At 43.9% G+C, this 27,505-nt stretch overlaps 2 protein-coding genes across 6 annotated transcripts in view; one reads left to right on the forward strand and one right to left on the reverse strand.

Annotated features, from left to right (window-relative positions):
* Positions 1-2,458: 2,458 nt before the first annotated feature.
* On the reverse strand, positions 2,459-7,826 carry LOC135551862 (coiled-coil domain-containing protein 126-like). 4 transcript variants are annotated; one of them, XM_064983123.1, is made up of 4 exons: positions 7,504-7,826; positions 4,399-5,689; positions 3,919-4,151; positions 2,459-3,788 (listed from the first exon to the last, which is right to left on the reverse strand). In XM_064983123.1, exons 2-4 carry the CDS (start codon positions 4,622-4,624, stop codon positions 3,777-3,779), a joined length of 471 nt encoding a protein of 156 aa, XP_064839195.1. In that variant the 5' UTR covers positions 4,625-5,689; positions 7,504-7,826; the 3' UTR covers positions 2,459-3,776. The 4 variants fall into 4 exon arrangements, with proteins under 4 accessions (XP_064839195.1, XP_064839198.1, XP_064839197.1 ...); XM_064983126.1 differs by having other exon boundaries at positions 3,909-4,151; positions 7,504-7,825; XM_064983125.1 differs by having other exon boundaries at positions 3,882-4,151; positions 7,504-7,825.
* A 62-nt stretch (positions 7,827-7,888) lies between these two features.
* fam221a (family with sequence similarity 221 member A) overlaps positions 7,889-27,505 on the forward strand; it is a 31,341-nt gene continuing 11,724 nt past the window's right edge. The window contains exons 1-8 of one of the 2 annotated variants that reach the window (XM_064983122.1): positions 7,889-8,018; positions 8,247-8,959; positions 9,590-9,763; positions 9,983-10,173; positions 10,336-10,542; positions 10,715-10,834; positions 11,244-11,338; positions 12,281-12,776. In XM_064983122.1, coding sequence (XP_064839194.1) covers positions 8,895-8,959; positions 9,590-9,763; positions 9,983-10,173; positions 10,336-10,542; positions 10,715-10,834; positions 11,244-11,338; positions 12,281-12,307 — 879 coding nt within the window. In that variant the 5' untranslated portion in view covers positions 7,889-8,018; positions 8,247-8,894 and the 3' untranslated portion in view covers positions 12,308-12,776. Of the gene's footprint in view, positions 8,019-8,246; positions 8,960-9,589; positions 9,764-9,982; positions 10,174-10,335; positions 10,543-10,714; positions 10,835-11,243; positions 11,339-12,280; positions 12,777-27,505 lie in introns of those variants that run through there. The other variant, XM_064983121.1, reaches the window with a different exon arrangement.

Genomic DNA, 27,505 nt, shown 5'->3' on the forward strand with positions numbered 1-27,505 from the left:
AGGCCTGGTTCCTCTCTAGGTTTCTTCCTAGTTTTTGGCCTTTCTAGGTAGTTTTTCCTAGCCACCGTGCTTCTACACCTGCATTGCTTGCTGTTTGGGGTTTAAGGCTGGGTTTCTGTACAGCACTTTGAGATATCAGCTGATGTTAGAAGGGCTATATAAATACATTTGATTTGACACATTTAAATGTCTTGGAATGGCCTAGTCAAAGCCCAGACCTCAATCCAATCGAGAATCTGTGGTATGACTTAAAGATTGCTGTACACCAGCAGAACCCATCCAACTTGAAGGAGCTGGAGCAGTTTTGCCTTGAAGAATGGGAAAAATCCCAGTGGCTAGATGTGCCAAGCTTGGGGGGGGGGGGGGGGGGGTGTTGAATAGCTATACACACTCAAGTTCTTTTTTCTGGTCTCATTTCTTGTTTGTTTCACCCCCAAAAATATTTTGCATCTTTAAAGTGGTAGGCATGTTGTGTAATTCAAATGATACAACCCCCCCCCAACACAATTATAATTACAGGTTGTAAGGCAACAAAATAGGAAAAATGCCAAGGGGGTGAATATTTTTGCAAGCCACTGTATGTAAATAAGGTATGTATTTTGTATGTGTGTAGGATGCTATGGATTTAAAATATATATTTAAGAATAATGCTGTAATGTAACAAAATGTGGAAAAGTCCTCGGGGTCTGAATACTTTCTGAAAGCACTGTACAAACATGTTACCATACAAGCATGACTCACAATTGCAAAAGGGCTAAATAACTGAAATGCATCTCACATGCTGGACTGACAGGAAATATCCAGTCATTTGGCAGCAGCAAATTAACTTTAAAATCAACTAAAAAGGATATTAAAACTAACATTTATAGACAATAATGGAAAGTCAGTCACACACAACATGGAAAGGAAAACATAAATTGGCCGCCCCATGCATTCACCAACAGGAATAAGCAAGACTGGAGGGAGACACTGCTGCTTAAATATTCAAGGGTGCGAGTGAGCAGAGCTGAGAAACTTGATGTGAGTGGCAAGGGAGGGCTGTGGCCAGAAGTTATGGGTGAGGACATGAGCCTTAACACTTAGACATTCATTTAAATCTTGAATCCTTAGTTGCTACATCCATTTTGGGACTTATGAAAGAATGATATATAGCCATTGATTCTTGAATAATATAACTTGTAAATTACTCATGAGTTCAGGTCAACTGTCGTACCCTATCAGAATCCAAAATATTAGCTTGTTTTACTCCAATGTTTGTAAACAATGTACATGTAAACAAACATGTATAGCCTCAAAACATGGTTCGTACTATACTTTTGATATCATGTATGCTCAGTCCTTGCATCCATACCTCGGTCTATGAATTTGAGTGGTTACATTTCGCCTGGCCCATCCTTTAGCGTTGTTACCAAAACAGGAGCAGAGACAGCTTGTTGTTTCAATTAAGGATTCTAGGTTTATCAAATGATGGAAACACCCTCCAGCCAATGCTTAAACCAATCAAATGCTTTAAATGCATGCTGGTAAGGGTAGGCAACAACACATCTGCCACGCTGATCCTCAACACGGGGGCCTCAGGGGTGCGTGCTTAGTCCCCTCCTGTACTCCGTATTGACCCACTACTGTGTTAACACGCACGACTTCAACACCATCATTAAGTTTGATGGACGACACAACGGTGGTAGGCCTGATCACCAATGATGTGACAGCCTACAGGGAGGAGGTCAGAGACCTGGCCGTCTGGTGCTAGGACAACATGAGTGAGCAAGGCAAAAGAGCTAATCGTGGACCACAGGAAAAGGGGGGCCGAGAACGCCCCCATTCACATTGACAGGGTTGTAGTGGAGTGGGTTGCGAGCTTCAAGTTCCTTGGCGTCCACATCACTAAGAAACTATCATGGTCCAAACACACCAAGACAGTCGTGAAGAGGGCGCGACAATGCCTATTCCCCCTCAGGAGACTGAAAATATTTGGCATGGGTCCTCAGATCCTCAAAAAGTTCTACAGCTGCACCATCGAGAACATCCTGACCGGTTGCATCACCACTTGGTATGGCAACTGCTTGGTATGGCATTCCGACCATAAGGCGCTACAGAGTGTATTGCGTATGGCCCAGTACATCACTGGGGCCAAGCTTCCTGCCTTCCAGGACCTCTATACTAGGCAGTGTCAGAGGAAGGCCCTAAAAATTGTCAAAGACTCCAGCCACCCTAGTCATAGACTGTTCTCTCTGCTACCTACGGCAAGCAGTACCGGAGCACCAAGTCTCAGTCCAAAAGGCTCCTTAACAGCTTCCAACCACAAGCCATTAGACTGCTAAACAGTCCATCAAATGGCTAACCGGACTATTTGCATTGACCCCCTTTTTTATGCTGCTGCTACTCACTGTTTTATCTATGCATAGTCACTTTACCCCGACTAACCTGTACCCTCACATATTCACCCGGTACCAGTACACCCTGTATATAGCCTCTTTATTGTTGTTGTGTTACATTATTTTGTTTAAATATTTTCTTACTTAAAAAGAAAATCGGCATTGTTGGTTAAGGGCTTGATAGTAAGCATTTCACAGTAAGGTCCTATACCGGTTATTTTCGGGGCATGTGACAAATCAACTTTGATTTGAAAGATCATGTTTAAGTGCACATTTCTGTAAGGGTGGAGAATCAGGATGCAGCCAATGGTTTGTAGTAAAGGGGGTAAGGGTGTTCCATAGACAGGCAGTCCCATAAGTTAAAAGTATAAACATTAGGTTAGCCCACTATTTTTAGGACATCCCCCAACAATCGCTGTGTAATGTGAGCTCAGACTGATATGTGGAAGAAATAGACAAGCAACTTCATCAGAGGGCTAAACTGAGACAAAAAACAGGTTGTACATTGATTGGGATAAGATTTTTTACTGGTCAGTCAGGAAAAAGTCCTGGCCCTAACCATTCGTATCTGCAAGGGGAATCAACAAGGTCTAACAGTCTGGGTACTGACAAAGAGGATAGAGATGAAGTTGGAATTGATCAATTGTAACCACTTGGTAATCATCTGCTTATAGACAGTTACATTCGACTTGTTATACACCATTTAAAATTAAAGTAAAAATACATTTTTGAAGCCTTCAAGGAGAGTGCAAATAAAATTCTTTGGATTATCACTTTTATCCTTTAAAAAAAAAGTCTACTGTACAACAGCTAAATAGTTTTTTTTATATCATATATATATATATATATATATATATGATATATATATAAAACAGCTAAAAAGGGACTCTTCAAATCTACATATTAACACCAGGAGCTTCTGCAAACTCAAATACATAATTTCCAAAACTACCATGAGTGCATTGTTTAGTTGAGCAACTTCTGATATGGATGAGATTTAAAGAAGCAGTACAGCAAATTCGTAGTCGGTCTGTCCAAGGGATAAAATATTGGGGTGGCTGTGCCATTCATATTCATCATCAGCTTCCTTGAAGACTCCACAGAGTACAAACGTTTGTTCATTTCCTCTACTGTTGTTGATGCTTTGTTGCTGCCCACAGACATCCTCAAAGACAGCCGCAGTTTGTAGACCCTTTCATGAAAAAACAATTAGGGAATCTAAAATGTATGCCTAAGAGTCCATGACTGAGAGTATTAAAAAAGATGCTCAAATGTCTATGTAAAAAAATGTCAATCAGCCAAGTAGTTATTGGAAAGGTACAGGCAGTCAGTCCTTTCTCAGGGTTAGGTTCGTTTTAAATGATCTAGAATACATCCTCACTCTTTTCTTCCTCCCATGAGCTAATCACTGATCTGTAAATGAATGGATAAGCGAAAGGAAAGTTACCACCTGACCATCCTTATTAGATCAGTGACTACCTAAAGAAGAAAGGATGCACTTTTTACTTGAACAAGGCCTCAATCACTACCCACAGTACTATACCCCTGGGCGAGGTCTGTTGGGTGTTTGTGGAGGGAGGCGAGGCGTTTCCAGGCGGTGGTTGCCTGGCGTGTCCTGCTTGTGTAAGGCAACTGGAGCTGAGGCCAGGGAGCCTGCTGCAGGATGGGAGGAGTTAGTGGCTGAAGTGTTGGCCACCAGCTCCATCTTCCCCTCCAGCTTGACCAGGCGCGTCAGGATGTCGTCCAGCAACACTGCTATGGTCCTCTTCAGATCAGCTGTGTGTGTGTGTGTGTGTGTGTGTGTGTGTGTGTGTGTGTGTGTGTGTGTGTGTGTGTGTGTGTGTGTGTGTGTGTGTGTGTGTGTGTGTGTGTGTGTGTGTGTGTGTGTGTGTGTGAGAGAGAGCAAGAGAAAAAAATAAAACAATCCATTTTTGTTCAAGTAGTAAATTAGCGGTCCCTTTCATTTCCAGAGCTATAACCAGAAAAAAGTGTAGCTTCAGGGTTTCTCTAAAACAGCCCTTACCATAACCGGCCATGGAGGGGCCCTGCGGTCCTCCCAGTGTGTTCTGGTTCTCCTCGTTGAGCACCTTGACATATCGCCGGCTCAGCTCCAGGATCTGTTGGCGTAGCTCGCCACTGCTCTTGTGGCGCGGCTGCTGCACGGTGTAGCGCAGCAACATGAGCCCCCACGCCAGCCCCAAGATTATCAGCAGCCCACTCAGCTTCTGGGACATGTTTCTCCCCAGCATGGTACGGGGGCTGGACGTGGGCTGAAGATAGATGGTGGTGGGCCAGGAGAGAGGGGTAGGGGATAGAGCGTTGGGCTGGCGGATAGAGTGTGTGGCTGGGGGAACAGGGTTGGGAGTGGGGCTGGTGCTAGGTCTGGAAGTGGGTGATTTGAATTGAATGGGCAAGGGGGCTGGTGTGAGGAAAGGAAGGAGAAGGATCTAGGGGAAAAGGGGCACGGGTTTGGAGCTGGGGCTAGGACTTAGACAGGGGATAGTTCAAGCAAAATACTCTTGACACAGGGTTAAGCGGGCTGGGGCTAGGACTGGGGGATATGGGGCAGAGGTTTTGGACTGGGGGATATGGGGCAGGGGTTTTGGACTGGGGGATATGAGGCAGGGGTTTTGGACTGAGGGATATGGGGCAGGGGTTTTGGACTGAGGGATATGGGGCTAGGGTTTTGGACTGGGGGATATGGGGCAGGGGTTTTGGACTGGGGGATATGGGGCAGTGGTTTTGGACTGGGGGATATGGGGCAGGGGTTTTGGACTGGGGGATATGGGGCAGGGGTTTTGGACTGGGGGATATGGGGCAGGGGTTTTGGCCTGGGGGATATGGGGCAGGGGTTTTGGCCTGGGGGATATGAGGCAGGGGTTTTGGACTGGGGGATATGAGGCAGGGGTTTTGGACTGGGGGATATGAGGCAGGGGTTTTGGACTGGGGGATATGAGGCAGGGGTTTTGGACTGGGGGATGAGGCAGGGGTTTTGGACTGGGGGATGAGGCAGGGGTTTTGGACTGGGAGATATGGGGCTGGGGTTTTGGACTGGGGGATATGAGGCAGGGGTTTTGGACTGGGGGATATGAGGCAGGGGTTTTGGACTGGGGGATATGAGGCAGGGGTTTTGGACTGGGGGATATGAGGCAGGGGTTTTGGACTGGGGGATATGAGGCAGGGGTTTTGGACTGGGAGATATGGGGCTGGGGTTGGCTATGGAGGAGCACAGGGAATAAAAACACTACACACACCTGGCAGTCAACCATGGGGCCCAAACACATACATAGCTGCGTCACTCAGAGACGGAGGATCTGAAGGAGAGACAGACAGGCGAGTTATCCATGACATAGACACAATTAGTCATGAACTTGGGCTGGGGTCAGACAGGCACAACAATGTTGTAGAACATACTTCGGTCTTCAGAAAAGCATTGTGTAGAACTGACATGAAGTGAGTGACGTGAACTAAACTGAGTGAAGATGAATCATGTCAGCTCTATCATGGCATTTCTATCTACAATGTTCAGTATTGCATCATTCGGAAGGCTGTTTAGAAAGAAAAGCATGGCGTAGAACTGAAATTATGCTCTGTTGTGCATATTAAGAATACATGAAAGTTGCTATATAAATTATATTTTGCAAATATCCTATGTTTCTCTGCATTGTTTAAATCCCTGGCATGGATTATAAACAGGGCCAAATTGCCTATCCCAGTAGTAGGCCTATTTTCTATTTATAAAATAATATATAAAAAAAAACATTTAATTTAACCTTTATTTAATAAAATACAGACAACGATATATAGGCTACCTTCATTTTCTAATCAAGGCTGCGTAATACATGCAGGTAAAAAAACAATCAAATTATCATATTTCGCTTTTCACAGCAGCTCTGTCAATGCTTTAATTATTTCTCTGAGATCTCATGAGTGTGGGAGTGGCATACCCTATTGAGAGCAGATATGCATTGGAATAGCCATGGCATTGGCTTAGAAGCACAGAATGCTTGGAGACTAACTAGCATTTTGTGAATCTATGACATGGCTATTCGAATGCATGGCCATTCTTGATAACATTAGATGAGAGCCTTTTTGCACTCTTATCTATCTCTTACTGCTTTCATGGGAGGATCTAGTTTGCTGCATAAAAGCAGAAACTTGGGTGTTTGACATCAAGGCCTAATTGTGTCATCATGAAAAGGTCTACTGAAGAAGTGAATGCAGAAACAAACACCTAGGCTATCCTACTTGCACAGGGCTGAGATGACAATGGAAAGGACCACTGTCCACCGGACTTTTGTGCTTATTCAGTGTATCATTGTTCTTTACAAAAGTACACTATCGACTTCGGACAGTGACTTCCTGTTCCACGTATGTTAGTGTTCAAACAAAAAGGGCGTGTGCGGGGAATGATGTGATAAGATATGCTGTCCACTTCACCCAATCATCTGTCAAGCATTGTTATGCACAGCACAAGTTGGGGCAACAAATTTATCAGTTAAACATTGACCTACACAGCTGCCATCTGGGGGTTTAGGTTTGTATTTCTTTGCAACAAAGAAAACAAGTGATAAACAATACAGATCAAACAAATACATAAAAACGGTGTGCAGGTGTGGTTGGAAGCCCGAGGGTTTGTATAAAAAAACCCAATATAGAATACATAAGTGCAAAAATAAAAAAAACGGTAGTGTCATCACCTCAACGCAGCAAGGTTTGGCTCAGGTTTGTGGAAGGAAAAGTTAGCTAGCTAGTGCATGACAGAACAGTTAGTGGAACACTAAGTAAGCTAGCCAATAAGACATAACTAGCTATGTTAGCAAATAAGTCATACTTTAATAGTTTCTTAAACACATTTAAGCTTGATGGTAGCAGACATGTAGCGAAACTGTTAGCTAGATTTCTAGAAAACTAGCTGACTATAGGCTCTTGCAGTGCTGAGTTTGCTAGCTAGCTGCTAGACTAGCTTGTTGATAGCGGGCATGATGTAGATATGCTAGCTAGTCTTTATAGCTTATCGAACATGATAACTTGGCCAGAAAGACATCCACAAAGTTGTCTCACACCTCGAGCAGTACTTCATTGACTTGTATCAAACCGATCTAAAAGCAAACTAACGTTATATTACCTGGATTTGTTCGTTTGAATCACTAAGCTGTTCGGAACATCAGTCTGCGATCCCATTCCAAGAAGGAGAACACAGCACAAGGCAGAGACATAAATGTCACTATCAGAAGATGCTTGATAGATAGCTAGCTAGCTCACTGCTAACGCGGAATCTAATATCTCAATAATATTAAGCATTATAACTGAAATAAATGGCCTGTCCTTAAATTGAGTAGCAATGCATAATTGTTCATAATGCAATCCGTCTCGAGCACAGTCCGTTTCCTGAGCGACGAATAGCGGTCTCGTGTGTACTGCGTCACCGCTTTTTTTCTGTATGGATTGAAGGGAAATGTATTGCGCATAAACACAGAATATCAGAGAGTAAAAGGAAGAGATAGGCCCAACTCGGCGGAAAATCTGTCTCCCTCCAGCAGGTGGCGGTTTTTCGTTGTTTCGCCCATCAAGCAAGGAGTTAAGGGGTAAACAGAGGACAAAAGGGTGGACAATCTCGAAGAAATTCGTTTTTGTATGGAGGTCAGTGAGTTTAGAATTTGGTAAACGAAAAAAAACTGTTGCTACGTGAGATTTATATGATCGATTAGAAGTTTCACACGGCTTAAGTTGTTACAAGTTACTGATATATGTAGGACACGTGACATCCCGGGCAACTGTTAGAAAAAAACCCACTTTATTTTGGAGTTGTCTTGAGTTGGCTATGCATATTCATGTCATGAGGCCAGCATCTCTCTCCATTGTTTACAGGTGGTTAACGTCAACAACCCTCATCGAATATTTACAATACAGAAGTTACCACCAAACCAAAGAAAGGATAGGCGGGTGCTAGACAGGCCGCCGTGCCGCTTTGTGAACAACGACTCCCTAGGGCTGAGAGATGGTTTATAACCTTTGGTGAAATTGACCAGATACTATAGCGGACGCTCTTAACAATGAAAATAATGGAAGACAGTTTGGAGGAGGCAAGATCAGGTGGGACCATTCAAGCCAATGAGAGGGCAGATACGCAGGACCATGACGGTTTCCACTAGTTACCACAGCCACAAAGTAGAAAATATTTACATTTCACGAAAACAAAAATGAATTAATTATCGTGGCAATATTGGGAAAAAAACTAAAACAATAACTTACAAACGTTTATTTTTCTTTGCTGATTGTAATAATTTTGGAAAGGAATGAATGGATGGCATATGACCCACAGAAAGAATAAACCAAGGACAAGGTTCCCGCCCACCAGCCTAAAGCAAGGGAGAGAGAAAGGGAAAGGGGAGAATGGTGCAGATCGCTTAGCAACGTGGACGCTTGGTCCTCAACCGGATACGAGCACAAGACTTCAGTCGAAAAGCTGAAGGATTTTACAACATCTAGCTAAAACAGTATCTCAAAACTTGAGCGATGGAGAGAATATGGCTTGACAAGACTGCATCTAAGGCAGTGGACGACTATCTGGAGTACAGGAGGTTTGTTTTGCTTGTCAGTGAAAATGTGTTCTAGGATTATATTCAATCTGGAGCACTTCTGAAAATTTCCTCTGTCACCTGACTGACTTTATAGGCCTATTTGCTTTGTTATGTTTGCCTTCAGACAAATTAGAAAGTGCACACATCCCTTGTATGTAGAATGTCACCAATGTCATTTTTTGGAGTCAGTTTATTTTACACTAGCCTTCCTTCCTTTCCTTTCTTAGCAGATCAATCTAATGGTACTACATAGGTGGAACTGTAATGAAGTTGAAAGTATAAGCTTTGGAGTGTGAATGTCTATTTCACCATACTACTTGTGTATCAGTGTTATATTTGAGGAGGAAATGGGAAATTAATCATTTGCAGAATCAGGCTACTCTATGATCAGAACTACTAATCATGAACACCATTAACTTGGAAAAGATTAGTTGTAACTGTCACTGTTGCTCTATTCTTGTCCCATGTCTTGCTTATGCAATACTTTATTTCATATGTCTGGCAGCTGTGTTTTTGTGTTATTTTTTTGTGTGTTCTTGTTTTGAACTAAATTGCAAAAGAAAATCCTTTAAAAACAAAGTTTACTTCTCATCATACCCCTGTGCTGTGGCGCCTGTTGTTGTGTGTCAGGGTCGTGGGTGAAGACGATGGCGGCAGACTATTCTCCCCAGAGGAATATGAAGAGTACAAGAGAGCAGTGTTTCCACAGAGACTACACAACAGGCTGTATGTGAGCTTTGGAGTGCCAGGGGGAATAGACTGTAAACTCATCGGCCCAGAGACACCTTGCTTCTGCACACACAGGTACACAGCAACATCCTCCATCGCTAATACAACGCTGTGATTAGTTCATTAGTTGTGTGCCTCCAAAATGGAAGTGCACTATGACCTCTGCAAAGTGGTCTGAACCTTTTATGGCTGAGGAGGAAGCATGGTTTCCCAGGAACTGCATGGTCACTGATTCAAGCATCACTCCAGTTATCCTTCTTATTCGCTACACTTGTCTTGGTTGAATCCCTCCAGGTACAAACAGCATCAGACAGACTTTGAGAAGGTTCCTTCGGAGCGCCCGATAGCACTACCATGCCGAGTTCAAGGGTGTCGGTGTTTGGCCTTTCAGTACGTGCACCTGAACGGGTCGCAGCCTGTACGTTGCAGGTGCAAACACTCTGCCTACGACCACAGTGAGACCTCAGAACACCTCTGTGGGAAATGTAAGTCTCATTTGTCCCCTCGCTGAAGCACTGAGTTATTGTTATAATACTCCTTCTATACTCCCTGACTTCCAATTTGTTGTGTTGAAAGTAGTGTCAGTGTTGTATAGGGTGTGGTTGAGGCCACATTGACCCACCTCCCTATTTACTCTCTGTCCTCAGGCTCATCCTGCTCTGGGTTCCGGAGCCCCTACAGCTGTGGGTGTGGCCAGCCTAGCTTCGCCCACCAGACGCTGGTGGAGACGAAGGCAGAACGGGAGGCCCGGGGTTGTCCGGTGGGCAGAGACGTTCCATACGCAGCCATGGGGGGTCTGACAGGGTTCAGCTCCCTGGCTGACGGGTACCTGAGACTGGATGATAGCGAGGCAGGTGAGACCTCCAGGCTGCATCACAGACTCATCACAGACTCACTGACAAGAGACAGCCACAAGATGAATTACAGCAAAGGCATCCCAGTCATTCTAATGAGTCTAATTTCAGCCTTTAGATATGAGATATCTAATTGTTACACATGACCTTGTGCATGCTTGTGCCTGTGTAGGTGCCCCTCACCTGTCTGTTCTGTCGTCTCAACAACCAAGAGCTTTCCAGGAGCATGTGTTTGAGAAAGCCTCAGGACCAGCAGCAGCCTCAGGACCAGCAGCAGCATCCGGACATACAGGTCAGAACCCAACCAAGCTATAGGAGGCTTTGGGGGGCATAATTATGACTGTGCTTTGAAGTCTAGCCTGGGAAGCACATGCTTGTCACGTACAATCTTTGGAAGGGTGGCCAGGAGAGACTATGAAATGCCTAATCTGAGTGTAAATGAGGATGCAATTTATCCTGTAGGTCAGCATTTCCCAAACTTGGTCCTGCCACCCCGAGTTGCCCTAGTACTACACAGCTGATTCAAATAATCTAAGCCTGAGTATGAGGTGGCTATTTTAATCAGCTGTGTAGTGCTAGAGGAAAAACCTGAAGCGGGGGGGGGACCCTGCTATGGCTCATATAGAAATCCAAAACAGAGATGATATTTGTCTCATAATAGATGTATTGCGTTATTTTAATAGTTTCCCTCTGATATGTAGAGAGATCATTGACGTCCTGGACCAGGGCTCTGTCTGACCTCAGCACCAGAGAGGAAGAAGACATGGCGTACTTGGAGAGACGCTACCAGGACAGGGTGAGGAGGACAGTTCTCTAACAAAACACAGGAGGCCAGCAAAGAGCAGTAGAAACAGAATTGTACAGATGAAAAATAAGTGAGATCAAGGAAGCAGAGCGACACATACTGTGCCTTCAGAAAGTATTCATACACCTTGACTTATTCCACATTTCGTTGTGTTACAGCTTGAATTCAAAATTGATTAAATATATTTTTTTCTCTGACCCATCTACAAACAATAGCCCCGTAATGACAAATTGAAAACATGTTTTTAGAAACTGTTGCAAATTTATTGAAAATGAAATACAGATGTATTTTGTATTTATTAAGGATCCCCTTTTAGTTGCTGCCAAGGCAGCAGCTACTCTTCATGGGGTCCAGCAACATTAAGACAGTTATTAAGACAGTTATATCCAATTTTAAATATTATATGACATTTCATAACACTTTTCACAACACATTAAGTATGTTCCCTCAGACCACTACTCTACTACCACATATCTACAATACAAAATCCATGTGAACGTGCAGGGGCGGGCTGAAACAATAATTCAGGCTGGGAATTTGACTGCATTCCAGGCCAACCTGTTCATGTAAACCACCAGACCGCTAATTTTGTAGGCTAAACCCTATTTGTTGATGTAACGGGTACGAAACACCATATGTGTACTTGGTTAGGAGACTCTCCTGTGAGCAATGCAGAGAAGCCCCTGTAATGTCCTGCATATTAGCTGCTCCGTCTGTTGCATTGCCAACACACTGTTTGATATCTATATCCATCTTCACAAGGTCCACAAAGTACTGTCCAGTCAATGACTCACAGTCAATGACCGCAATGAGTCTCTCATGGACAACATCAGTGACATATCGCAGGAACTACTGCACACTGGTCTTTGGATGTTAAATCCTGTGTTGTGCCCATTTGTATTGAGAACATCCCTGCTTTTCTCACTTCAACAGCAACTGTCTGCTGAATCAACATTCTGATGACTTCAATTACTTTATTTGCTGTTGTTTTGGACATCATAGTTACCAAGGACCCTCTTCCTTTACTTCCCATCTGCTTCTTTCTCTACTCAATGCTCCACCAACATGCTCTTGTAGGCAGACATCATATTTGCTTAGCAACAATATAAGCTCAAGAAACTTGCCATGATTGACAGCCATGTTTTCCATGTTATATGCAGCTTCGTGTCTGTTTCCTCTGTAGCTAAGCCCACATTTACCAATAACTTTAACTACATCAATCACACGTTCCATGACCTGCCTCCTCTTTCTGACCGGGTCTCGTTGAACTTACATTTGCTTATCACTCAGAAGAGTACAGATGTCTGTTTTGTTGGCTCTGAGGAAAAAGGCACTTTCTCTATGGGTCTTGCTTCTCTCATGTTTCTGTACTCTCACTCACTGGCTGAAGGATTTGTAAGTGCAAGACATACTGAGCAGAACAATTTTTTATTTTACTAGGCAAGTCAGTTAAGAACAAATTCTTATTTTCAATGATGGCCTAACAGTGGGTTAACTGCCTGTTAACAGATTTGTACCTTGTCAGCTCGGGGATTTGAACTTGCAACCTTTTGGTTACTAGTCCAACGCTCTAACCACTAGGCTACCCTGCCGCCCCGTCCCAAGGAGGGAGTTACTTCATTGTATATCAGCCATTTTCTGTTTGTGCCATCTTTGGAGTGGAATACTTTGGGAATTACTCTTTGAGGGGTTTGTTTTGGGTGGTACTGAAAAAATAAGTCCAAATCCTTGAACTGAGGACGGGCAAAATAAATGGATTTTCAGTGCTTTCGCTGTCCCTTTCTGTTTTCCCTGTACTGGGCTCTAAACCTCTCTCTCTCTAAACATCTGGTTGCTCTGCAGAATGAGATTAACATTGTAAATAACCTCAACTTAAACTTGTGCAGTCATTGATTGTATGTCCCTGATTACAGTCCTACTAATAATCTTATAAATAAAGCACATATTCATCTAAAATCATAGCCTACATGTATGTTTAGGTTTGTGCTCTTAAGTTGTTCCTGCTCTGAGTCTGACTCTGAGCTGACCACCATCTCCAGTTTTGCAGGAGCACCTGAAGCTCTAGTGCTGCTTCCTTCTCCACCTTTGCAAAGAAAATACTCTTATCATACTCACTATCATTAGTGCTACATTAATACAGCTCTGGGAAAAATGAAGAGTGTTCTCTTAATTTGGAGGGGTCTCTTAATTTTTCCCAGAGCTGTATATTATTGTAGTAACTTGTAATGTTGGTACTAATGGCGCTAATGATCTTTGTCATTGCCTGTGCTGTGTCACACAGGCTACTGTGTTACTGTGTCACACAGGCTACTGTGATACACAGGCTACGTTCATGGATGTATTGTGGTTAGGTTAGTGTAGCCTGTTTCGCTGTACAGTGTATGTGCACTTTCCCTAGCTTGTGTGGCATGAGTCATGACCTAATGCTGGCTAGTCCATAGTTTAGGTTTACAGTTTTTTACTAGTTGAAACATATTGCCTTCAATGTCATATTATGATCGCTATGCTGCAGTCATTACTATGATATAATTCCTCCACGAAGATGTAAAACGTGCACATTGTTTAGCCTACCGGCCTTTGTGTCACTATTGTTAGCTAGGCTACTTAGCTAGCCATGCTGGAATAGGACAGGAGAAGTACTCCAGATATAACAAACTGAACCTAGCCCCCCGACACATAAACTACTTCAGCATAAATACTGGAGGCTGAGACAGGAGGGGTCAGGAGACACTGTGGCCCCATCCGAGGACACCCCCGGACAGGGCCAAACAGGAAGGATATAACCCCACCCACTTTGCCAAAGCACAGCCCCCACACCACTAGAGAGATATCTTCAACCACCAACTTACCATCCTGAGACAAGGTTGAGTATAGCCCACAAAGATCTCCGCCACGGCACAACCCAAGGGGGGAGGGGGGGGTGCCAACCCAGACAGGATGATCACATCAGTGACTCAACCCACTCAGGTGACGCACCCCTCCCAGGGACGGTATGAGAGAGCCCCAGTAAGCCAGTGACTCAGCCCCTGTAACAGGGTTAGAGGCAGAGAATCCCAGTGGAAAGAGGGGAACTGGCCAGGCAGAGACAGCAAGGGCGGTTCATTACTCCAGAGCCTTTCCGATCTGTCCTTGAAATGGTCTTGATATGTTCTTCAAAAGAGAGATCAGGGTCCAGAGTAACGCCGAGGTCCTTCACAGTTTTATTTGAGACGACTGTACAACCATTAAGATTAATTGTCAGATTCAACAGAAGATCTCTTTGTTTCTTGGGACCTAGAACAAGCATCTCTGTTTTGTCTGAGTTTAAAAGTAGAAAGTTTGAAGCCATCCACTACCTTATGTCTGAAAACACATGCTTTTAGCGAGCGCAATTTTGGGGCTTCACCATGTTTCATTGAAATGTACAGCTGTGTGTCATCCGCATAGCAGTGAAAGTTAACATTATGTTTTCGAATGACATCCCCAAGAGGTAAAATATATAGTGAAAACAATAGTGGTCCTAAAACGGAACCTTGAGGAACACCTAAATGTACAGTTTGTCAGAGGACAAACCATTCACAGAGACAAACTGATATCTTTCCGACAGATAAGATCTAAACCAGGCCAGAACTTGTCCGTGTAGACCAATTTGGGTTTCCAATCTCTCCAAAAGAATGTCATGATCGATGGTATCAAAAGCAGCACTAAGGTCTAGGAGCATGAGGACAGATGCAGAGCCTCGGTCTGATGCCATTAAAAGGTCATTTACCACCTTCACAAGTGCAGTCCCAGTGCTATGATGGGGTCTAAAACCAGACTGAAGCATTTCGTATACATTGTTTGTGTTCAGGAAGGCAGTGAGTTGCTGCGCAACAGCCTTTTCTAAAATTTTTGAGAGGAATGGAAGATTCGATATAGGCCGATTCGTTTTTTTATGTTTTCTGGGTTAAGGTTTGGCTTTTTCAAGAGAGGCTTTATTACTGCCACTTTTAGTGAGTTTGGTACACATCCGGTGGATAGAGAGCCGTTTATTATGTTCAACATAGGAGGGCCAAGCACAGGAAGCAGCTCTTTCAGTAGTTTAGTTGGAATAGGGTCCAGTATGCAGCTTGAAGGTTTGGAGGCCATGATTATTTTCATCATTGTGTCAAGAGATATAGTACTAAAACACTTGAGCGTCTCTCTTGATCCTAGGTCCTGGCAGAGTTGTGCAGACTCAGGACAACTGAGCTTTGAAGGAAAACGCAGATTTAAAGAGGAGTCCGTAATTTGCTTTCTAATAATCATGATCTTTTCCTCAAAGAAGTTCATGAATTTATCACTGCTAAAGTGAAAGCCATCCTCTCTTGGGGAATCCAGAGTACTAGGTCCAAAGTATGACTGTGACAGTGAGTGGGTCCAGAGACATGTTGGACAAAATCCACTGAGTCGATGATGGCTCCGAAAGCCTTTTGGAGTGGGTCTGTGGACTTTTCCATGTGAATATTAAAGTCACCAAAGATTAGAATATTATCTGCCATGACTACAAGGTCCGATAGGAATTCAGGGAACTCAATGAGGAACGCTGTATATGGGCCTGGAGGCCTGTAATCAGTAGCTATAAAAAGTGATTGAGTAGGCTGCATAGATTTTCATGACTCGAAGCTCAAAAGATGAAAACGTCTTTTTTTTTTTGTAAATTGAAATTTGCTATCGTAAATGTTAGCAACACCTCCGCCTTTGTGGGAAGCAAATCACCCCCACAACATGATGCTGCCACCCTCGTGCTTCATGGTTGGGATGGTGTTCCTCTGCTTGCAAGCCTCCCCCTTTTTCCTCCAAACATAATGATGGTCATTATAGCCAAACAGTTATATTTTTGTTTCATCAGACCAGAGCACTTTTCTCCAAAATGTATTATCTTTGTCTCCATGTACAGTTGCAAACCGTAGTCTGTTTTTTTATGGCGGTTTTGGAGTAGTGGCTTCTTCCTTGCTGAGGGGCCTTTCAGGTTATGTCGATATAGAACTTGTTTTACTGTGGATATAGATACTTTTGTACCTGTTTCCTCCAGCATCTTCACAAGGTCCTTTGCTGTTAATCTGGGATTGATTTGCACTTCTTGCACCAAAGTACGCTCTTCTCCAGGAGACTGAACACATTTCATTCCTGAGCTGTATGATGGCTGCGTGATGCCATGGTGTTTATACTTGTGTATATATTGCTCCGAAGGATGAATCAGACTTGTAGAGGTCTACAGGAAAAAATCTGAGGTCTTGGCTGATTTCTTTTGATTTCCCCATGATGTCAAGCAAAGGGGCACTGAGTTTGAAGGTAGGCCTTGAAATACATCCACAGGTACACTTCGAATTGACTCAAATTATGTCAATTAGCCTATCAGAAGCTTCTAAAGCCATGACATCATTTTCTGGAATTTTCCAAGCTTTTTAAAGGTATAGTCAATTTAGTGTATGTAAACGTCTGACCCACTGGAATTGTGATGCAGTGAATTATAAGTGAAATAATCTGTCTGTAAACAGTTGTTGGAAAAATGTCTTGTGTCACGCACAAAGTCCAAAGCAACTTGCCAAATTATAGTTTGTTAACAAGAAATGTGTGGAGTGGTTGAAAAACTAGTTTTAATGACTCCAAACTAAGTGTATGTAAACTTCCGACTTCAGCTGTACATGTACAATTGAATGTCCTTAATCAGACTTTACAAAGCAACGTCAGAGTCCAGTAGCACAGTGAAGAGTGGAAAGAGAGTAATGCAAGAGGGAGGCAGTACTAAGCGGTGGGCGGGTGGATATGGCTAATGCCGTGTCACAGAGTTCATCAGGGTTATAGTAGCTGGAAATAAACTGTTCTTGAGCCTGCTAGTGCGGGAACGTAGATACCAGTAGCGCCTGCCTGGTGGTAGGAGGGAAAACAGTTTGTGGCATGGATGTGAAGGGTCCCTGATGATGCCGCTCTCCCTACAAAGACACAGCATGTGCTGGAGGTCTACGATGGCAGGGAGCTGGGCACCAGTGACGTGCTGGGCGGTTTTCACCACCCGTTGCAGGGCCTTCCGGTCGGCCACGGAGTTTCCGGTAAACCACACTGTAGAACAGTTATTCAGAATGCTCTTGACCGTACAGCGGTAAAAGTTCACCAGGATCTTGGGAGACAGGAGGGCCTTCTTCAGCCTCCTCAAAAAGTACATTTACATTACATTTAAGTCATTTAGCAGACGCTCTTATCCAGAGCGACTTACAAATTGGTGAAGTACAGGTGCTGCTGTGCCTTTTTGACCAGGGTTGAGGTGTTGAGCGTCCAGGAGAGGTCCTCGGTCATGTAGACACCCAGGAATTTGAAGCTGGACACACACTCCACCTCCTTGCCATCAATGAGAACTGGGGCGTGGCTGCAGCTTTTAGCTTCCTATAATCCACAATGAGCTCCTTGGTTTTCTTTGCATTGAGGGCCAGGTTGTTGTCAGCGCAACATGTAGCCAGGTGCTTGACCTCCTCCTTCTAGGTTGACTCCCTCTAGGAAGTCCAAAGTCCAGTTACAGAGACGGGCTGATCCCTAGATAATGGAGTTTGGTGACCAGCCGAGAGTGAATGACTGTATTGAATACTGAGCTAAAGTCTATGAACAGCATTCTCACATAGGTGTTGATTTTGTCCAGTTGGGTCAGGGCAGTGTAAAGCTGTGGCGATGGCATCCTCTGTAGACATGTTCAGTCAGTAAGCAAACCATAACCAAAACCATACTTTTGAAGCACTTCATGATCGTGGAGGTGAGTGCAACAGGTCGGAAGTCATTCAGGCTTGATGCGGTCGACTGCTTTGGCACTGGCACAATGGTTGTGGTCTTAAAGCAAGTGGGGATAACCACCTGGGCCAGTCACAGGTTGAAAATGTCAGTGAAGACCTCGGCCACCTTCCCAGCACATGCTCTGAGCACACGACCGGGGATGCCATCAGGACCAGGAGCCCTGCGTGCATTCACCCTGCTCAGTGCAGATGACACATCTGTGATGGATAGTCTGAGGAGGAGGTCATCTGGGGGATGCTCAGCTTTGATGGCTGGATTTTTGTTGTCCCTGTCGAAGCAAGCATAGAACCTGTTTAACTCGTTGGCGATGGAGACGTTGCTGGCTGTGGGGGTAGGGTTTTTTGGCCAGTAGTCTGGCTTGGATGCCCTGCCACATGTGTCGAGAGTTGGTGTTGTTGTTGAAGTGCTCCTCAATTCGCAGTTTGTGGTCATGTTTATCCATCTTGATGCCCTTTTTCAGGTTGGCCCTGGATGAGCTGTAGGCTTCCGCATCGCAGTGCCTTTAGAAGTAGTCGGACCGCTCTGTTCATCCAAGGCTTCTGTTTGGGAAGGTCTTTATTAGTTTATGGGTGGTGACATTGTTGATGCAGATGTGGATGTAATCCAGAACGGAAGAAGCATATGTTTCAATGTCCGTATGAGAGTCAAGGGCGGCCTGAGTGGCAAACAATCTGTGTGTTGAAACTGCTGCTGTAGTAATGAGTCTGACCCCCCTGGCCACACTTTGATTGTCCTCACTGATGGTTTCATGCGTTTAATGAGGGGTAAGTACTTGGGGAGTAAGAACAGTGAAAGGTGAGCAGACTGTCCAATGTGGGGGAGGGGAATGGCTTTGTAGGCCTCCGAAATGTTTGTATACACGTGGTCTAGTGTATTGTGTCCTCTAGTGGGGCAGGAAACATTTTGGTGAAATTTGGGAAAAACAAATTTGCTAATAGTAACCTGCAGTTCCTTCATTGCTAGTTTAGCATTAGCATCCGGAGGTATATAGGCTGCAGTAACAACAATGGATGTAAGCTCCCGAGGCAAGTAGAAAGGCCTGCACCTAATCATCGGGTACTCCAGATTGTTTGAGCAGTGACACCCAGTTTTGTTGCTGTCTGTACACCATGCTTTGTTCATATAATTGCACAGACCACCTCCTCTGGTCTTATCAGAGTCCTCTGCCTTACGACCATCCCTGAAGACCCCGCGCACCTCTAGCACAATAGCTTTATCAGATATGCTGTTGTTTAGCCACAAATCCATGAAAATCATGACGCTGCAATCCATAATCCCGTTTTGTGAGATGATTCTTAGTCGTATTTTGTCCATTTTGTTCGCCAGTGACTGAACTTTAGCGAGGAAAAGGCTAGGGAGTGAAAGCCGATATGGGGTTGGCTTTTTCCTAGCCCGGAGGCCACCCCGCTTCCCTTGCCTTTGTTTACGATCTCGACATTGCCTCCGGGCACTTCTTCTCGCTAATGTTTCAGTCTCCCGGGGCATCTTCGCGATCTCCAGTGGAAGTTGTAAATTGTCAAAGACTCTCTTTGTGCATTGTGTTCCAATATCCTGGAGTTCTTATCGGCTATATAGAGTGTACGTCATGCTGTATTAAGTGAATAAACTAAGAACTATTAAGTAAATTATTGCTAATTCGCAAAATCTGAGAAGACGCAGAGCCTCTCGTTGTACACTCGCCGCCATTAGACATGCTCATGTTATTTGTGTTAGTGCAGGGTGAGCTGCACACAGTGGACTTCCTACTAGGGAACGCCGCCTCAGTGCTAACATTATGGAAAGGGTATACCTAGTCAGTTGTACAACTGAATGCCTTCAACTGAAATGTGAATCAGAGAGGTGCCGGGGGCTGCCTTAATCGACATACACATATTCAGCGCCCGGGGAACAGTGGGTTAACTGCCCCTCTGGGGGCAGAACAACCTATTTTTACCTTGTCAGCTTGGGGATTTGATCCAGCAACCTTTTGGTTACTGGCCCAAAGCTCTAATAACTCTGGTTCATAGGCACATGATTACTGCAAACAATAGCTGTAGGATTATCCGAGGCATTCAGTGCAGTTAGAGGGACATAAATTAGGTTACTTACATTGTGTCTACCAACGCACCTGGGATAATGTACATTTGCTGAAGCATTATTACAACTCCACAACACAATGGTAGGGATTAACTGAGCTGGGCTTGGGTCATTGATAAGTCCTTGTCTCAACGCAGCCATATAATGCTGTGAAAGGATCCGGGAACCCCAATTATTCAGGTGGATCCCTTCCTCCTTATAAAATGTGTTTTGTTTCCAAAAGGTATCAAATTTATCAACAAAAGTTACACCCTGCAATTATCATGTAGCCAGTTGTGAAGAAAAAGCATCCTGCTAAAGCGTTCAATGCCATGATTCAGAGAGGGCATATGGCCAGATATGATGGGTATGTTATTAGTGTCTAGCAGAGAATCAATCAGCCCCTTTGCTGTCATACACCCTTTTGCTATAGGACTCCAAATTGAGCTCCAATTTCCTTTGATCATCGTTGAGATGTCACTACAACTTGGAGTCCACCTGTGGCCAATTCAATTGTTTGGACCTGATTTAGAAAGAAACACACCTGTCTATATAAGTTCCCACAGTTGGCAGTGCATGTGAAGGAGGAGCTACGGAAAGACCTTGGGAAAGGAAGATGGTGGAATTTGATGAGTTCGAATTACGCAGCGTGTCGAGTAAATGTGAAGACAAATATTCTGAATGGACAACAGTAATATTGAAAACTGGAACAAAACAGGAAATTGTATACAATTGGAGTGGAGGACACGTGTGTAAATAGTAATGAATCGCTTCTTTTTGGGATGCGGTTGTTGAGTAAGGATGGAGGTGTTGAAAATGGTGAAGTATGTGCTTGGAAAAGTGGAGTCTGTCAGAGTGACCAGAAGTGATCTTATTTTGATTACTTGTATTTCTGACGAGCTGACTGACGATTGGAGTGAGCCTCAAAAGAATCCGGACAACAGAAGTTTTGTGTTTGGAACTTCGGAGAAGAGCACCCGTCAAAGGTGTCATCTCATGGTGACGACGGATGTTCAGGTTGAATACCTGAAGAGAATTCCTGGTGTGGTTGGTGCCCGGCGTCTGACCCGCTGTGTGAATGGGGGGAAAAAAGAAAGTCTGTCAGTCCTGTTGTTTTTTGATAAAGAGCAATTACCGACACATGAAGCTTTGTTATGTAAGATACACTGTAAGAGCTTTAATTCCCAAACCACTGCAGTGTAAGAATTGTAAAGGATTTGGCCATGTTTCAATTGTGTGCAGACAGAGTATACTGAAGAACGGTGTGTAGAAGGACGACGGTGTTGCAATTGTAGTGGGGATCATGATCCTGAGTTCCTGAAGTGGCCAGTAAAGGTGAAGGAAATTGAGCTGGCAAAAGTTAGAACGGTCAATTGAATCTCCTATGGGGAGGCGATCAAAAGAATTGAGGAAACAAGTGATGCCATTGAAGAGATGGTAGTGGATATACCTATCACTGCTTGTAGTAAGTGTTTTCTGCCAGACAAAAGGTGGATTTTGTTGTGTTCATTGCCACAGTTATAAACTGTACAGCACAAGTCTCAAAGAAGTCGAAGAAACTAGACTATATTGTGTCTCCAGCAGAACGGGTTTTTGGACTCAGAAGACTTGCAGGTTCCTCTTGAGTTCAGGTTCCCCTTGAGCCTGTGTAGGGATCAGATCTTTTATTTATTTTTAACAGAAGTTGTTTGATATACACTACTCAAAAAAATAAAGGGAACACTAAAATAACACATCCTAGATCTGAATGAATGAAATATTCTTATTAAATACTTTTTTTTTTACATAGTTGAATGTGCTGACAACGAAATTACACAACAATTATAAATGGAAATCAAATTTATCAACCCATGGAGGTCTGGATTTGGAGTCACACTCAAGATGAAAGTGGAAAACCACATTACAGGCTGATCCAACTTTGATGTAATGTCCTTAAAACAAGTCAGAATGAGGCTCAGTAGTGTGTGTGGCCTCCACGTGCCTGTATGACCTCCCTACAACGCCTGGGCATGCTCCTGATGAGGTGGCGGATGGTCTCCTGAGGGATCTCCTCCCAGACCTGGACTAAAGCATCCGCCAACTCCTGGACAGTCTGTGGATGGAGCGAGACATGATGTCCCAGATGTACTCAGTTGGATTCAGGTCTGGGGAACAGGCGGGCCAGTCCATAGCTTCAATGACTTCCTCTTGCAGGAACTGCTGACACACTCCAGCCACATGAGGTCTAGCATTGTCTTGCATTAGGAGGAACCCAGGGCCAACCGCACCAGCATATGGTCTCATAAGGGGTCTGAGGATCTCATCTCGGTACCTAATGGCAGTCAGGCTACCTCTGGCGAGCAAATGGAGGGCTGTGCCGCCCCCCAAAGAAATGCCACCCCACACCATGACTGACCCACCGCCAAACCGGTCATGCTGGAGGATGTTGCAGGCAGCAGAATGTTCTCCACGGCGTCTCCAGACTCTGTCACGTCTGTCACATGTGCTCAGTGTGAACCTGCTTTCATCTGTGAAGAGCACAGGGCACCAGTGGCGAATTTGCCAAACTTGGTGTTCTCTGGCAAGTGCCAAACGTCCTGCACAGTGTTGGGCTGTAAAAGCACAACCCCCACCTGTGGACGTCGGGCCCTCATACCACCCTCATGGAGTCTGTTTCTGACCGTTTGAGCAGACACATGCACATTCGTGGCCTGCTGGAGGTCATTTTGCAGGGCTCTGGCAGTGCTCCTCCTGCTCCTCCTTGCACAAAGGCGGAGGTAGCGGTCCTGCTGCTGGGTTGTTGCCCTCCTACGGCCTCCTCCACGTCTCCTGATGTACTGGCCTGTCTCCTGGTAGCGCCTCCATGCTCTGGACACTACGCTGACAGACACAGCAAACCTTCTTGCCACAACTCGCATTGATGTGCCATCCTGGATGAGCTGCAATACCTGAGCCACTTGTGTGGGTTGTAGACTCCGTCTCATGCTACCACTAGAGTGAAAGCACCGCCAGCATTCAAAAGTGACCAAAACATCAGCCAGGAAGCATAGGAACTGAGAAGTGGTCTGTGGTCACCACCTGCAGAACCACTCCTTTATTGGGGGTGTCTTGCTAATTGCCTATAATTTCCACCTGTTGTCTATACCATTTGTACAACAGCATGTGAAATGTATTGTCAGTGTTGCTTCCTAAGTGGACAGTTTGATTTCACAGAAGTGTGATTGACTTGGAGTTACATTGTGTTGTTTAAGTGTTCCCATTATTTTTTTGAGCAGTGTATATACACAGTGTAAGTCGAAAGTTTTCATACACTTAGGTTGGTGTCATTAAAACTCGTTTTTCAACCACTCCACAAATTTCTTGTTAACAAACTATAATTTGGCAAGTTGCTTTGGACTTTGTGCGTGACACAAGACATTTTTCCAACAACTGTTTACAGACAGATTATTTCACTTATAATTCCCTGCGTCACAATTCCAGTGGATCAGAAGTTTACATACACTAAATCGACTAACTTTAAACAGTTTGGAAAATTCCAGAAAATGATGTCATGGCTTTAGAAGCTTCTGATAGGCTAATTGACATAATTTGAGTCAATTCGAAGTGTACCTGTGGATGTATTTCAAGGCCTACCTTCAAACTCAGTGCCTCTTTGCTTGACATCATGGGAAAATCAAAAGAAATCAGCCAAGACATCAGAAAAAAATTGTAGGGAATTTCAACTAGGATTAAATGTCAGGAATCGTGAAAAACTGAGTTTAAATGTATTTGGCTAAGGTGTATGTAAACTTCCAACTTCGACTTTATATGCACTATATATATAGTGTCAGACCAGGGAGGTTGGGTCAAAACGTTTACACAGATCAGACACGGACAGAGTCTTAATTTCAGGCTCAGTTTCAAAGGTGTTTATTAAAATAATAGACCAAAAGAAAAGAATAGGTCTCCCCCAAGAGACCCTCTCCGGGATACCGTCTTCTGGGCTCTGGTACCGTCAGCAACTATATGGGAGTCCTTTCCTCCCCCAGTCTCTCCCCTGTGTGCTGCCCTTCTGGCAGCTTTGTGGGACTTGTACAGCTGGTGAGCAATCAGCCCCAATTATTCCTGGCCAGTGATCTTGTCGAGACCTGGCTCGTCCAGCAGATGGAGTCATCACCTCGTGATGTATACTCCGTCTGTCACCAGGCCTCGACGAGTCTCCCCCTGGTGGCTGACCTGCTGTATGTCACTATATATATATATATATATTTATTTATTTTTTATTTTTTTTTTTTTGGGGGTGTTTCATTTTTTGGGTACATAGTAGGTGGTGGGATGCACATTAAATTGTGTAATTGCCAATAAACCATAGAATAAGTGCATGTTAGAGCAGAAACTATAACATGAAGTCCAAGAAACTGTCTGAAAATCACCAAGATAGAATTGTGATGAGGCATATACAGTGGGGCAAAAAAGTATTTTGTCAGCCACCAGTTGTGCAAGTTCTCCCACTTAAAAAGATGAGAGGCCTGTAATTTTCATCATAGGTACACTTCAACTATGACAGACAAAATGAGGAAAAAAATCCAAAAAATCACATTTGTAGGATTTTTTAATGAATTTATTTGCAAATTATGGTGGAAAATAAGTATTTGATCAATAACAAAAGTTTATCTCCATACTTTGTTATATACCCTTTGTTGGCAATGACAGAGGTCAAATGTTCTCTGTAAGTCTTCACAAGGTTTTCACACACTGTTTCTGGTATTTTGGCCCATTCCTCCATGCAGATCTCCTCTAGAGCAGTGATGTTTTGGGGCTATTGCCCCAAAATCCAAAGATTTTCTATGGGGTTGAGATCTGGAGACTGGCTAGGCCACTCCAGGACCTTGAAATGCTTCTTACTAAGCCACTACTTCGTTGCCCGGGCGGTGTGTTTGGGATCATTGTCATGCTGAAAGACCCAGCCACATTTCATCTTCAATGCCCTTGCTGATGGAAGGAGGTTTTCACTCAAAATCTCACGATACATGGCCCTATTCATTCTTTCCTTTACACGGATCAGTCGTCCTGGTCCCTTTGCAGAAAAACAGCCCCAAAGCATGATGTTTCCACCCCCATGCTTCACAGTAGGTATGGTGTTCTTTGGATGCAACTCAATATTGAGTTGAGTTGAGTGTTTACCAAAAAGCTATATTTTGGTTTCATCGGACCATATGACATTCTCCCATCTTCTTCTGGATCATCCAAATGGTCTCTAGCAAAATTGAGACGGGCCTGGACATGTACTGGCTTAAGCAGGTGGACACGTCTGGCACTGCAGGATTGAGTCCCTGGCGGCGTAGTGTGTTACTGATGGTAGGCTTTGTTACTTTGGTCCCAGCTCTCTGCAGGTCATTCACTAGGTCCCCCCGTGTGGTTCTGTTTTTTTTTTGCTCACCTTTCTTGTGATTATTTTGACCTCACGGGGTGAGATCTTGCATGGAGCCCCAGATCGAGGGAGATTATCAGTGGTCTTGTATGTCTTCCATTTCCTAATAATTGCTCCCACAGTTGATTTCTTCAAACCAAGCTGCTTACCTATTGCAGATGCAGTCTTCCCAGCCTGGTGCAGGTCTACAATTTTGTTTCTGGTGTCCTTTGACAGCTCTTTGGTCTTGGCCATAGTGGAGTTTGGAGTATGACTGTTTGAAGTTGTGGACAGGTGTATTTTATACTGATAACGTGAAAGACAGAGCACAAGGAAAATGTAAGATAAGACAAAAATGTAACTATTTGGCCTGAATGCAAAGTGCTATGTCTGGAGAAAACAGGCACAATTCATCACCCGTCTAACACCAGCCCAAACGTGAAGCATGTTGGTGGCAGCATCCTGCTATGGGGATGCTTTTCAGCGGCAGGGACTGGGAGACTGGTACGGATAGAGGAAACAATGAATGGTGCCAAATTACAAGCAAATCCTTAATGAGAACCTGCTTCAGAGTGCAAACAACCTTAGACTGGTGCAGAGATTTATGTTCCAACAGGACAATGACCCCAAGCATACAGCCAAAGCAACACGAATGGCTTCAGAACAAGAATGTGAAAATCACTGAGTGGCCCAGCCAAAGCCCAGGCATGAATACCATTGAAAAACTTGAAGATTGCTGTTCACCACCGCTCCCTATCTAACTTAAAAGAGCTTGTCATAATCTGCAAGGAAGAATGAGAGAAAATTCCCAAATCCAGATGTGCAGAGCTGATACATACGCAAGACAACTCATAGCTGTAATCGCCTACAAAGGTGCTTCTACAAAGTATTGACTCAGGGGTGTGAATACTTATGTAAATTAGATATTTCTGTATTTCATTTTCAATACATTTGCTAAAATGTATAAACATGTTTTCACTTTGTGATTATGGGGTGTTGCGTGTAGATGGGTGAGAATATTATTATAATGTTTTCTATACTTTCAGGCGGTAACACAATGTGGAATAAGTCAAGGGGTATGAATACTTTCTGACAGCACTGTATGTAGTTTAATGTAGAGCAACCAGTGCAGCAAATAAGATAACAATTCATTGACAATATATTCACTGCAGACACCCCTTTTTTTGTACAATGGATATCTTATGATGTTGAACTAATCAAGGTCTTACAATAAAATACACTAGACAATATATACAAAGGTATGTGGACACCCCTTCAAATTAGTGGATTCGGCTATTTCAGCCACACCCATTGCTGACAGGTGCATAAAATCGAGCACACAGCCATGCAATCTCCAAAGACAAACATTGGCAGTAGAATGGCGTTACTGAAGAGCTCAGTGACTTTCCATGTGGCATCATCACAGGTCGGTTTGTCAAATTTCTGCCCTGCTAGAGCTGCCCCGGTCAACTATTTTTTTGTAAAAAAATAATTTCACTTTTATTTAACCAGGTAAGCTAGTTGAGAACAAGTTCTCATTTGCAACTGCAACCTGGCCAAGATAAAGCATAGCAGTTCGACACATACAAAAACACAGAGTTACACATGGAATGAACAAAACATACAGTTAATAATACAGTAGAAAAAAAGAAAACAAAGTCTATATACAGTGAGTGCAAATAAGGTCAAATAAGGGAGTTAAGGCAATAAATAGGACATGGTTGCGAAGTAATTACAATATGGCATTTAAACACGGGAATGGTAGATGTGCAAGTAGAGATACTGTGGTGCAAAAGGAGCAAAATAAATAAATACAGTATAGGAAAGAGGTAGATAGATGGGCTGTATACAGATGGGCTATGAACAGGTGCAGTGATCTGTGAGCTGCTCTGACAGCTGGTTCTTAAAGTTAGTGAGGGAGATGGGAATCTCCAGCTTCAGGAGGAATTGGCTTT

Source organism: Oncorhynchus masou, chromosome 13 (genome assembly GCF_036934945.1).
Source record: "Oncorhynchus masou masou isolate Uvic2021 chromosome 13, UVic_Omas_1.1, whole genome shotgun sequence".
Classification (NCBI taxonomy): Eukaryota; Metazoa; Chordata; class Actinopteri; order Salmoniformes; family Salmonidae; genus Oncorhynchus; species Oncorhynchus masou.